Source organism: Onychostruthus taczanowskii, unplaced genomic scaffold (genome assembly GCF_017590055.1).
Source record: "Onychostruthus taczanowskii isolate IOZ18803 unplaced genomic scaffold, ASM1759005v1 scaffold59, whole genome shotgun sequence".
NCBI lineage: Eukaryota > Metazoa > Chordata > Aves > Passeriformes > Passeridae > Onychostruthus > Onychostruthus taczanowskii.
Genome location: NW_024503568.1, coordinates 120,354 through 133,515, shown reverse-complemented (window position 1 = coordinate 133,515; position 13,162 = coordinate 120,354). Strand labels below are relative to the sequence as shown.

Here is a 13,162-nt window from a genome sequence, read left to right as displayed (position 1 = left end):
TCACCTTTGCTCTTTTACAGTGCACAACTGGTTTAGTGAGCAGCTGCAGGGGATGCTCCAGTGGTTTGGAAGTGCCCAAGGATGAGTAAGGCTCGAGCTCAATGGTGCTCTGGTGCCATGTGAGCTTGGCCATGTCTCTTCCTCTCCCTTTCTGAACTCTCTTCTCCTTAAAACAGCATCTTCTCTCTGTTTTCTGGTGCCTTAAACTGGTGAGTATTTTCTATTTACTTTCAAAGCCCTCTGAGTGGCACTAAATGAATAAGTCCTACTGATAGTACTTCTTGCTGCTGCCCAGGAGCACTCTTCTTCCCCAGCCCAGAAAAAGAGCAAGTGTCAGCAGTCCCTGTTATGGACCCTGGGCTGTCACTGTAACCATAGCTGCAATACCACAGCAAGTCTGGGGAAACCCCCAGTGAGCTGCACTCATTGGCTGCACCAATAAAGCACAAATACCCATGCTGTGTGTGTAGCTGAAATATGAGGTTTACTATGCAGAGGAGGCTTGCCTTTTATATGACAACAAAATGCTTCTGTCTTATCCTTTTGCAGCTTCCCTGTGACACCAAGTGGCAGCTGCAGCTGTGCTCCTTGGGGGTGCCACTGATACAGAGAACAGAGCCACACACTAACACCAGCCTGCCAGGAGCACTTGTACAACAGCACCTCCAGAAGAAAACCCACTCCCTGGGCTCACAAAACCCATCCTTTGGCTAAACAGTGAGTTCAGCCTCACGCCATTAACCCTGCAGGCTGGGGATTTGCTTGCTTTTGTCAAACACAGACAACTTTGCAGCATGTTTGGAGAAGCTGCCCCGGACCAAATGCTCTCACTACAGCCAACAGCTTTGGATGAGATGCTGACTCCAGGGAATACTGACAGATGAGAAGGCAGCAGTCTTTATTGCCATCAGCATCTGTCCTAAGTGAATGTGCACTATCATTATAAAGCCTGAAAGTTAAACCCAGGGTATAACATGCACAAAAAAAGCTGAACAGATAATCCCATCAGTCCACTTAAATGGGAATTTGAGTCAACAAATCTAATAAAATTGGGTCAGTGGACCACAGAGATGACAGAGGAGCCTCTCACTGCTGCATTATGTCCTGCAGTCCCTCAAGGTCATGCCAGCGGTTTTGATGCAATAAACTGTCTCTCTGGGTACAGGATTTCACCACTAGATGTCAATGGTATTCTGAGTTTTTGAAAGGGAAGATACCGTTAAAAGCAGGTTAACTGCAGGAGAAATTTGTTCTGGCTGACACCAGCCAACCACAGGTCAACCAAACTCCTTGCATGGTCAGGATGCTGGTGTACTCCTTTCAGAGATGCCTCCAGTAAGAACCCTCTCTGTCTTACAATAATATGTGGCTCCAATAGTTTCTTGTCTGGTTATTTGTGGGAAATTATACCAACCTTCACTGTACTACTATCTCTCCATGTCCTCTGAAAACTTTAACATTTAGCTGAAGTCTTGCCTCATTTGCATGTGTACAAAGCTGGACTGGGTTCCCTGGAGTCACATAAATTGCTCTGAGGAATCAATTAAGTTTGCAAAATGCACAGAATTAAATTTGATTGACTAAACTACTTCAGCAGAAACTCCAGTTTAAAAGCAAAGGGAATTACATCACTTAAAATTAGGCAAACCTCATCAACTAAGCAGCAAACAAGGGTCTAAATGAATTTCACACATGTGTGAGTTTTCTTCAGATTTGCATGTTATTTTCCCTTAACTGTACTACCCTGTTGTACCACTGCTGTGCTGGATTTGTTCAGTCCCTTTTACATCCTGTCTTATGCCCCTCTTCTGTTCCTACTAGCACATCATCACTTACTTAGACTTAAAAAGTGATCTCCAACCAGCAATGTGCCCTGAAGCTGGAGCATGTAGCTGTAACCTTGAGTCAAATTCAGTGCTGGCAGCTGGCGGCAACCACAACAATTTTCATCACTGTGAGTGTGACAGGGCACCCAGCAGTTCTGCCTGGTCCACTTCTGGCACTGCACCACGATGAGAGGGATTGGCCTTATATGAAGCCCAGCATCAGTAGCAGATAAAGCAGTTCAGGGTTATTTACTACTTTAAAGTATTTCACATTGGATAGGGAGACTATATTCTGTTTTGTAGTGTAGCCAGAGACTGAGTCTGACAGCAGACATTTAGGTATCCTGGGTTTTTAAAACCCTGTGGAAATCAATAGTTCAACTTGATTTCACTGTCTTTCTGAATGAGAGGGAGACAGACTTATGAAAGCAGCTGTTTTGATTAAAGTTTTATCAAGCTGAAGACTTCAAACTTTTGTGGGCTTTATGGCCTAAGAATTGTCACCTGGAGCTGCTGAGCTGACTTTCTCAGAAGACACCTGAGTGTACCACATCACCCCCGCCAACAGCCACTCTTGGCTGGGGGTAAACCCACAGTGACCTCAGCTTCATTGCTCATGAGGCAGTAAAACCTCTGACTAGCATTCCAGAGAGCTCTCACAAACACTTGACAGGAGCCTCCATACCTTACCAAGGAGATGCTTGATCTGGGGCTTGATGCTCACCTTCCTTTTTCATTTCTAGGTCTGGAACATGCCTGTTTACATTTGCTAGTAAATTCCCTTCCAGCAATCTACATCTCTTTGCTTTCAAGCCATCTGTCGTTGCTGGCAGTACTTCTCTCAAGGGACACTTCACCACTTAGGTTAAACAGACAAATTCTGCCAGTGCCATTTTCCCCTGCTAAGTAGCACGCCCATCTAAGTCATTTCCTACAGCGGCAGCCCCACACTAAGCTGGGACAATGGCAAGACTTTTCCTTTCCTTTTTTTTTTCTTTATAACCTTATCTCGAGCACTAGCAGTGACTCTGAACCAGTCCTTTCTCTGCTGCAGACAGGAAAGGACTTGAATTGGTGTTAGCAACAGCAGGAGAACAGAGCAAAATGCTGCAAGTTTTAGAAGCCCTGACGACTTCTACAAGAAAATCTGTTTGAAAGGCCAAGAAATGTATAGCCCATCTCCTTGCACAAACCATCTTTTAAGACCTATTTACTCAAGGCAGGCTGCCCACCCCAGTTACTGTCCTTCAGTGTGGTTTAGCTCATCTGATTCTGCTTAAAGGCTGTGGGTTTGATCCCAGTAAGGGCCATTCACCTAAGAGTTAAACTTTGATCATCCTTCTGGGTCCCTCCTAACTCAGAATATGCTGTGATTTCATAAGACCCCTGTTAACACCCTTGAGCAGCATCTGCTGCAGAGCCTTTAAAAGTATGACAGTGCTACAGTCTGCATAATTTTAATTGTCACTGCCCATTGCAGTGGTAAGCAGTTGCAGCTGGTGGTCTCCCCTCGAGATTTGTACTACCACTTACTTGCAGAGATGCAAGTCCATGCATTTAGGGAACTGTCTGGACTTCAGCATGGCTTTTTCATCTGTTTCTTATGCCAGGGAGGGAAAGTGGCATTGGCAGGAAAATCCACAAACGTTAGAGGTTTATGTACAAGAAGAAGACAGAGGAGTCCTGCAACTTTATTCGAATAAAGGGAGAGAGTCCAGTGAGGCACATGCCCGTGGAGTTTTCTCTCTCGGGGTTTTGGAGGGCACAGCCTCCTTTTATCCTAAACTCCTGGGTGAGGTACCAAGAAGGTACAGCCTTCCCGAGCTGCCTACCACATATTCTCCCTTAAATACATTATTTTACCCCTAAGCTCAGAAACTCATGCTTGTGCAGGACCTTGATTGTTTCAGGAGGCAAGCTGCCTGGACTGTGCAACAAATCTACAGCCTGAAGTTAGTAGAGACATTTAAGCCATGGCCACCAACAGACCTTCCTCCGGACAAGAAGGAATGCAGGAGAACACATCTATTTCAACAATTGTTTGTTTGGCCCATCTTTGCAGGCCTCCTCAGTGCTCTAGACTTTAACAATACTGCTTGATTCTTTGATACAACTGCAAGTATTTCACAGTATTACTGTACCCCTGAGTGTAAGGTGCCATCCCACAAGTCTCCAGTGTGGAATGGTGGGCACTGTAGGGGTGGAGGACTTACCTTCTTCGGGATTTGCTGTTGTATCTCAGTTGCCATCCTATGGCAGAAGACCACAGGACTCCAGGGCAGAGACTCTGGGTGGCATTAAAGTCTGCTGGGATGTGAAACACTGCAAATATTTAGGAGGTTTGGTTTTCAGGCTGAGCGTTTTTTCCCTCCTGAGAAAAGGAAATCATCCCTACCTGGGACAGAACTATTGTTCCCATCTAGGTCACTGCTGCTGTGCTGGCCCTGAGCAACCTGCCCCCACCTGCTGCCTCTGGGCTCACACAGCTCCTGTAGGAATGGTTCCTCACAGACCCCTCTGATTACTTCAGTTAAAATTCAGAGTCCCTTGAGCAGGTCTTCACCAGTCAAGCTCTTTTTGTTGGAGAGGGATAGAAGAGCCCTTATTTGAACAATTTAGCAAGATGGTCTCAAGAGACCATATCTGCAGCCCAGCAGCCTCTTCTTGTGGCTCTTCTAGCACAACTGGAGCTGCAGGCAGCTGTCCTCAGCTCCACACCTTGCCATTTGCAAGTCATCTAAAAGATATCATCACTCTTCTTGTGACGGTCTCCCAGCAAGGGCAGTGGAGGGAAGGAGAGCCCTTCCTGCAAAGTTAGCTGCTTGCATGTAGCCATGTGTGGCTTAATTACTGCAACGGGTCTGGAGGTTCTCTCCCAGTCTTCTGGGCTACACCACAGAGAGCAGTGATATCCAATGAAGGGACAGTGACAAACCACTGAGACCATAAATTCTTCAGACTGTGTAATTGGATCTGGGAAAGTATGTCTGCCTGTAATGTATCTTTAAACATCATTATGGAGGAGCATCGACAATTCAGGCTTATTTTAAATATTAAGGTTAGAATTCACCCTATCTGTATATATAACACAAACACTTTCAAGGTCAGGCTTAAGACTGCTTAAGGTGAAGACACTCAGAGTCTTAAGTACTAAGTATTAATTAATTAAGTACTGCCTGTTTGTAAAGCACTCTGAACAGACATCATGTTGTAAGTACCAAGTGTCATTTGTCTGAAATAGCCAGGTTTGGCTTGCTGGTTCCAAGGGTTTGCAAGAGGAAAGGAAGGAAGGACAGCTGCTTTACAGTGCACTTGCAGCCCATCCTGAGCTCTGCCTTCCTGTGAGACCAGCCCAGAGGAAGGAGAGGAAACAGCAGTATCAGGGATGACTGATGACAGGGGAAAGCATTTGCTGTCCTCAGTAAGAGGATCAAGTGCCAATAAGCAGACTCCAGAGGATATGAAGATAGATTTACTCCTCCCCTCTCCCGCAGGGACTTCTCATGGTGGCTGGAGGCCCCTCTTTGGCTGTGCTGTGATGACAGGGCACAGCTGAGGCCCCATTAACATCATTCCTGCTTTTGAAACATTGGTACCAGCAAGTACCACTGACCAGAGACAGATGAGCAGCTCTAAAAGGGGTCAAGCTCCTGAGCCTCCGTGCGAGTCTGCATCCATCTCACAAATACAGTAAGGGTCTGTGGGACTGAAGGACTGGAAGTAAAATATTCCACGTAAGAACAATAAGTATGTGTGGTAGGCATAAAGGCACAGAGCCCAGACTTCATTAAGGTAGTTTTTATATTTTGAAAAGCAATATTAAAAAACACTGGAAAATGCAAGATAAACATAACATTGCTTCTACAAGTTTTAACCTTGTATTGCTTGGCCATTTTGACATATAAATTATTGCTTACTAGCGCTCATAAATACACGACACAATAATATGTACAGAGGCAAACAAGCATGAAATATGCAAAGGAAAACATTGGCAACATTGATTCTGGTAAATCAGATTATTTCATACATACCAGGTCTCATGATGGTGGATAACTACTAGCTGTAGTCCCTGAGAAGTCAGGTAAATACCTTGATTTGGGGGTTTCTATTTTATTACTTTTAATGCAAGCTGACACCGTTATGGCACTCAAGAGGGAACAGGCAGGTGTTCTTACCTCAGCTCATTGACTTCATCCCAGTGTTTAACAGTGTATAAGATGACCATAAATAGGCTATGCAGATAAATATTACTCTGCTAAAATGTTCAGTGTTTACATCTTTCTTTGTAATTTTACAGCAGCACAGGTCTTATTTCTGATAACACCCTTTCTTTTGCCACTGCTATGCAAATGAAATTTATTGCTATTCAAGATGATGTTGGAATCAAAAAGCTGTGTTAGAGAAACATCTAAATTTGTTGCCACAAAATCCCATGTCAAAGAGGTACAAAGTGACACAGCTCTTTCCTTTGCTCTATCTAATTACTCCTCTTAGGTGCCAAAAAAAAAAAAAAGAGTATGCAGAGTATTTAACTCCAGATGTGATTGTGATAAATGGGATTTATAGGATTTATAGGTTTTATACCACATAACCTAATTGCACTATTAAGGATGTAAAAAAATCACACAAAACCACCAGTGCTGGACCCTGGGAGAGGCTGTATAGTATTGCCCTTCCCTAATACAGGGTTTACTTCTAGTTCTCCTCCTAACTTTCACATGTTCAATCTGCTTGCCAGTCTGCAGCAAAGCTCTGCAATACTTTACCAGTGGAATGAAGACATAGAAGGGTCTTCTTCTAATCAGACATATTAGCTACAGGTTTGGGCTATTTACTTTTCCTTCATAGTAACAGTTCTAAGGCCCAATTCTCAACACTTAATTGATGTAGCCATATTGGATCCTCACACCTGAAACTTAAATCCAAGTTATACAGGCCACTACAAAAACTAGTTTGCAAAGCTGTGACAAGTTGTCTAATTAGTCACAGCAGAGATAACAAGGTTAATGCTGGCTGTGTGCCTTCAGACTGATTTTATGCCAGCTGCAAGTGGCAGACAGCACCTGATTTAGTGTGAAATTACAAAGGTGCAGAAAGCCAGTGCCTGAGCTGGCTCAAAGCCTATTGGTATGAGTTAACCCATCCCTTTATTTCATTTTGAGTTGGCAGAGTGAGGAGTGTTCCAGGTAAGTGTATCAGACTTTCGAATCAAACCCTTGGCACAGAGTCATCTTTCTTCTTTTTCTTTCTTTTTTTTTTTTTTTTCCTTCTTTGATTTTCTTGTCTTTTATTCTTCTCCAACACAGCTTCTGCTTCATCCACAGTAGCTACCAAAACTATCACAGAGCCAAATGCAGTGAACTGAGAAACAGCCCCACCTTCTCTCTCATCCTGAATACCTCTGAATGCTCCCTCTCCAACAGATTTCCAGAACAACTTTGTGGACTAGAGTGTTACACCACACAAGCTGAAGCATGCAGGCTGGTCTACATACAGGTTCCTAAAAATAATGCCACAGTAAAAAAAAAAAATCACAAGAGGGAGCTCAAAACCCAGGAAAGCATCCAGGTAATGCAGCTATGTCGGGAATTCTAAGTGCTGTAGCCCTAGGAAGAACTGCAGAAACACAAGCAGCAAATTGCATCTGGTTTTTGTTCTTACACTGCAAAAAGGAGCCCACCACAGCTAGTATCTTCATTTGAACAGTTTTGGTCTGTTTGCACAAAAAAGTTATTTACAATATGTGCAGTCACATCTACAGAAGAACATAGGAAATTTTTACTCCATGGCCAGCAAGAGTTTATTTTTTTTCCTTTTTACTGGGTAAAAAGAAATTTTTTTTTTCTTAAAAAAAAATCATATAGTATTTGATAATAACAAAGTACAAGCAAATACATTTCTGAAACATCTGTTTCCTTTACAATAGATCTATACAATATTTCACAGACGGGAAAACTGAATGCATTCTACAGATTCCCCCACAGACTACTTGTTAAAGCTGTTTTTTTTTTTTTTTAAATCCCTTTAAACCAGAGATAACACAATTATGAAGAGCATGCTACTTCAGTATTCCCACATTTTAGTAAAGGAGAGTTTTCTTGGAAGTCTTCCTTATGTGGAAAGCATACAACAAGACGGGCAAGCAATGCAATGTATCCTCCCTGCTCTGTACAGAGGCCGTCACCGTGAGTCAGTGCACAAACACGTGCCAAGGAGCACCCTCTGCACAATGCCTGTGGCATCCACAACATCTTCTCAGGGCAACTTCCTAGCACTGGAAACCAGGTGATGGTGGTGCTTGGGATGTAGGTCAGCTGTAGACATTACTTTAGAAATGCTGCCTCAGCACAGGCCCAGATGCAGTACTTTTAACTACATGGGAATTGTCATGGGGAGGGCTGTGAAAGGGACAAAAGCAGTAAAGGGACCCTGATGCCGAGAACCTGGTGCGTATGCAGGTAATTACACTGGTACCCTGTAAGGGGCACCTTTCTGCTCTTTAAAAATTAGAAGCATGTGCAAATTAGGTGAAGTTTCACTTCCTGAAATGGTATTTCCAGTGGGGGGAATTAGAAATATAGATGGATCTAGGTATTTGCCTCTGAATAGATACCAAAGAGGCTGTAATCCAAGCAGAAAACAAAGTTCCTGCTATAATAATTTATAACACATTAACTGCAGGAGCCAGTGCTAAATCTTAGATAACTGAAAAGGAAGAAAATAACATGTTTTCAGTACACAAACAATTGTGTCCATAAATTGCAACAGAAGTGGATTGGCTCTTATAGTGTGTTTTATAAAACATATTCTTAAAGGAGCCATAAGAGAGCGAACTGTTTACTGCTGACCTCCACATCACAACACACGCTTGAGTTTCATCTGGTTGCACTGCCTTGTTATATTCCTGTTCTAGGTTGCTCATACATCTCAAATGCTATGCTCCAGCGGACTCATGGGAGCTGCACAGATTGCACATCATTTTTGGCAACAGTACTTTGGCAGCCTTGAATTAGTGAGGTACATACTGTGGTGAACTGGGAATCAACCCCCTTGCGGCATGTTGCTTGCTGAAATGTTTTGCTGCTGTGACATGATGACTCCTCTCTTACTAATACTGGCAGAATCTGCATTGAAAGCTACACTGGACCAAACAATATTTTCACAGAAACCAAGCTCCTGAGCTCAAAGGACACTGCTCTGCTGCCTCAGGTCCCAGGGAGCAGCGGGAATGGCACCAAGCTTGCCCTGCAATTCTGCGAGCAGCTCCTCTGCTGGCTCTTGCCCGATTTTCCTGCGCATGTTGTGTGAGCTACTGATAAAACTCAGTAAACCCTTCTCATATAGGGAAGCAACATGCTTGGCATAAACATTCACTTAATTCAAAGTGCTGCAGTTACAAGGTTACATGAAGCGGTGGGCGCTCACGCTCGCGGCTCTATCCTGTGGGAGAGCTCAAACAGAGCTTGCTGGTTGTCGATGACATGCAGGTGGTGGATGTATGGCTTCAGCTCGTGATGCTCTTTCGAAGGAACTTCATTGCCTGCAAGACAGGAGAAAGGAGATGGATCAGAAAGCTGTGCCCTGCCTGCTGCTTCTCTGTCCTCTATCACAAAGTCACTGCTGTGCCACCTGCCAGGTGCTAGACAGCCACAGAAAAGGCAGCCTGTAACCCAAAGTAACTTCTTGCTGCTTAAGTGCAATGAATGAGGTAACAGCTAGATAGAGAACAGGGGAGAAGAAAAAAAAAAATAGGCAATTCTGGGCAGCCAGCATGCATAAAGGAGGGGGGCATGAGGACGGCAAGAAGATGACTCTTCCCAAGAGGAAGATTTAGCTCTGCTGGCAGTACAGGCAGTCCATCCCCTGTAAGGTTCAAGGTTTCCTTTGTGCTGCTCTGGCAGCACAATGGGACCTTGAGCAGGGGTGGGCAACTCAGCCTGCAACTTTTCAAAAATTTTAACACAGTCCACAAGACAGCAGGCCTTGGATGATTTTCTTCAGAGCCAGTGAAAGGTGACAGTGCAGCAGATGGATACGAAAGCTCTTCAAAGCTGCTCTGACAGGCCCTGGTGTTTTGATCTGTTGGGCTTTTGATTTCTGATCTAGTAACAGAGACAAAAGTCATGCTGTCGTTTCATGGGAGTTTATGCAGCAAGAGGAATTAGCTGTGTAACAGGCAAACTGAAGGGTGACCTGAATAGCAGTTGTTCTCTGTTACAAGCTTGATGCTCAAAATGTGGGAACTCCCTGCATGTGAAACCATTCAGCATGGCTGGTACTAGCAGAGACAGAAAAAAGAAAGCCAAGCCCAAGATCCATCAAGACAGGCAGAGAAAGCAACATTGCTGACTTCTGGCAGATGAGCAAAGTTGGAAAGCTCCATTCACGTCCATGTCCTCAATATTACCATGAATTGGAAAAAACAAAAAAAAACCCTTCAAAATTGCCTGAACCAATCAGCTTAACTCATACACTTCTTCCCCCTCCCTCGTTTCATTATCATCCTTGTCTCCGCACTCTCCAGCTGTATGAGCAAGTTTCCAGGAATCACCAGTCCCGCTTGTTTCTGAAGACATCTGTGATGCTGAGTGGGATGTGAATGCAGGCAGTTCTGTGCGGCTGCTAATGGGGCTCCTGGGCAGCTGTTCTAAACAGCTCCTGCACAGCAGCCATCTAACTTGAGCAGTGTTGCAGAGAACAGGATAATGTGATAAATTTGTGTCAGCATACAGAGCTGACCTTTCTGTTCTGAGGGAACAGGATTCCAGCAGCTGTGCTGAACACAGTGAAAAACATTTGTATTTCTCATTAACAACTCAAATAACAGAAGCTTGAATTATGTTGTTTTCTCAGGCTGCTCTTCCTCACTTTGGAAATGCTATTATTTGTTTTCAGGATTTAGGATATAAATGTTATTTCCTTTAAACAGACATTTCAGTTTTACTTGGAACCTAACCAGTTTCTAATCCAGAAACACTTTGGTCTGCAAGCTTAATATACATGATACAGCTCATAAACAATAATAATATTCCTTGCTTAGTTTTGTTTGAATTTCTTCTTATAGTGAGATGCCTGCTGCTCTTAGGACAATCTGGGAATTGATGCAGTAGAAAGGTTCACATTCCTGAGAGCAAAATAAGCCCACTAGAAAAGGAAACTGTCCATAAAGTCTCAATAAATATTCAGTGAATTCATTTCATGCCTAAATGAATTTTAGGGAAAAAAAAAGTGCCTACAGGGATGTCTGTATAAGCTGCTTTTTAAATGCCAGCTTCACAATAAATCAAGCCTGTGCTAAAATAAAATAACAATTGCCTACTTCAAACTACCAGATTATATGTTAAATCTCAGGTATTAACCTTGGATTTATGCTGCAAGACTTACAAAATCACTTGGAAAAATAAAAAAGACAAAAACAAGATGAAAGATGTGCAGGAAAAATTGCAAAAAACCCTCACATCACTGAAAGGAAACAATGTTACTTTTCATAATACCAAATAGAAGACATTTTAATTTACAGAGGCATGGTTTGGATTAATCAATATTTCCTTTTGTATCTGAATTAAAAGAAGGCACATCTTACTCCTTCCCCCCTGCTTCATCTCTTACATACATTTACATATATATTTTTTAATATATATATTTAGAAAAATTACTCAAGAACCATAATACTGAGCAGCCTTTGTTTAAAGGCAACACTGTATATACATGTGGTAATTCCATAGAGAAAATGTTTTACAAAACTCTTAAAAGTACCTATTATTCTCCAAGGTACCTGTATTTATAATTAAAATTATGATTATTATTCTTTTTGTTGGAGTCAATGCTGACAGCTGCTGAAAAGTCAGTGGAAAAAAAGTTATTATTCAGCTCTATTTTCCCCAAGGCTGCAGCACAGTTCTGAACTTCTCTTCGAGAAAGAGGTTTTAGGGGCCTCAATAAATGACATATTTAGTGGGTTTGGCTTAAAAACTAACTGCTTCCTAAAGTAGTTCTTCTGTCCCCTTCCTGCATTTAACATCTCTGCAGACAATAAGAACACTGAGAAGGAGAAAAGCAAGGTTTCTCCTCTGCAAGCAGCAGAACAAAGAGAGCTGAAGTTTTCTGGCATGGTCCCTTAGGGTTGGATTCTCTAGTGGCTAATAAGGCGGAAAAAACAACAACAACAACAGCATTTTTAAAAAAAGCAAACAAAAAAAGTCCTCTGTGCAGCTGAGGCACTCACAATCCTTGCCTCCAGCATAGATCCTCCAGTGTCTAAAGCAGGCACAGCTATATTTGCAGTTTCCCCTAGAAGAGGAAACAAGCCCCTCATTTCTTCCTACTCGACCACTTTCACAAAACCCACAGGACCCCGGTGCCTTCAAGACTTCTACAGTTTTGTGAAACGTCCTTAAGAACCTCAGACAAGAAAACAATTGCTTTTGGTGCAGAGCCGAGTGAAAAGCTGTGGGGATGAGTACCACCTTTAGCTGCTGGAAGCCAAGGCAGCCGTGAATTCCTTACCAAAACACCCAGAGTGGCAAGACTGAGCTAACTCCTTGATAGCTGGGAAAGGCAGAAACAGCAGCATGCACCAGAGGCCTCCATTACTGAGTGCAGCTGGCACAGATCTTACACAGGGTTTTGAAGAGATGGCAATTTTTGCAGGAAAGTAATTTACTAAAATTTGGAAGCTGTTCCAAGAAATATTTTGTAAACTAAAGCAAAAACTGTTTTTTGCTGTGTTGATCTTACAAAAATGATGCCTTCTTTTGCCCATTGGTTAAATAGGTTTTGATCACACTCTGTAGTAAACCTGAGCAGCTGGAAAGAAAACGGGGGGGGGGGGGGGAACCAAACCTAAAACTCAACAAACCCTCAAGGATGTACAAAGGCAAATTAAGTAGGAAATTTTGTCGACTCACCAAATTGGTTATTTCTGCAATGTCTCAATGACCGAACAGTGTCTGCAATCATGTGCTGCAAAGATAAAATAATAAACATCAGTGCAAAGACCTGGGACAGATTCTGTTGTTAGAAAAGCCTGAAAAAATCTCCTTGTCCTACACTGAACAGCAAAAAGCAACTGTGGTAAAGCAGAAAGTGAAGACAGCAGGAGGATCTTTGCTCTTTATCTTGGTGATCCCATTTGATGAAACAGGGTTAGTCAGGATGTCTTATTGATATCACACAGATTAAATGAGAACAACTCCCTAGGAACCCATGGGAAGTGGTAATGAAAAATAACCAAACAATTGCTCATTTTTCTTCCAGCAACTTTTATTAATATGAAAACCTACAGAAAGGAAGGCCTGTGGACTGGGTGAGTGCTTTGGGGTTCAACCCCAGTTTTA

General features: G+C 42.8%; 1 protein-coding gene across 1 annotated transcript in view; it reads right to left on the bottom strand.

Annotated features, from left to right (window-relative positions):
* Positions 1 to 5,609: 5,609 nt before the first annotated feature.
* The window catches only part of RAPGEF5 (Rap guanine nucleotide exchange factor 5), a 91,065-nt gene continuing 83,512 nt past the window's right edge, over positions 5,610 to 13,162 (bottom strand). Inside the window, exons 17-18 of the mRNA XM_041418220.1 lie at positions 12,734 to 12,788; positions 5,610 to 9,366 (exon numbers count right to left, since the gene is read on the bottom strand). Of these exons, the coding sequence (XP_041274154.1) occupies positions 9,248 to 9,366; positions 12,734 to 12,788 (174 nt within the window). The 3' untranslated portion in view covers positions 5,610 to 9,247. The remainder of the gene's footprint in view (positions 9,367 to 12,733; positions 12,789 to 13,162) is intronic.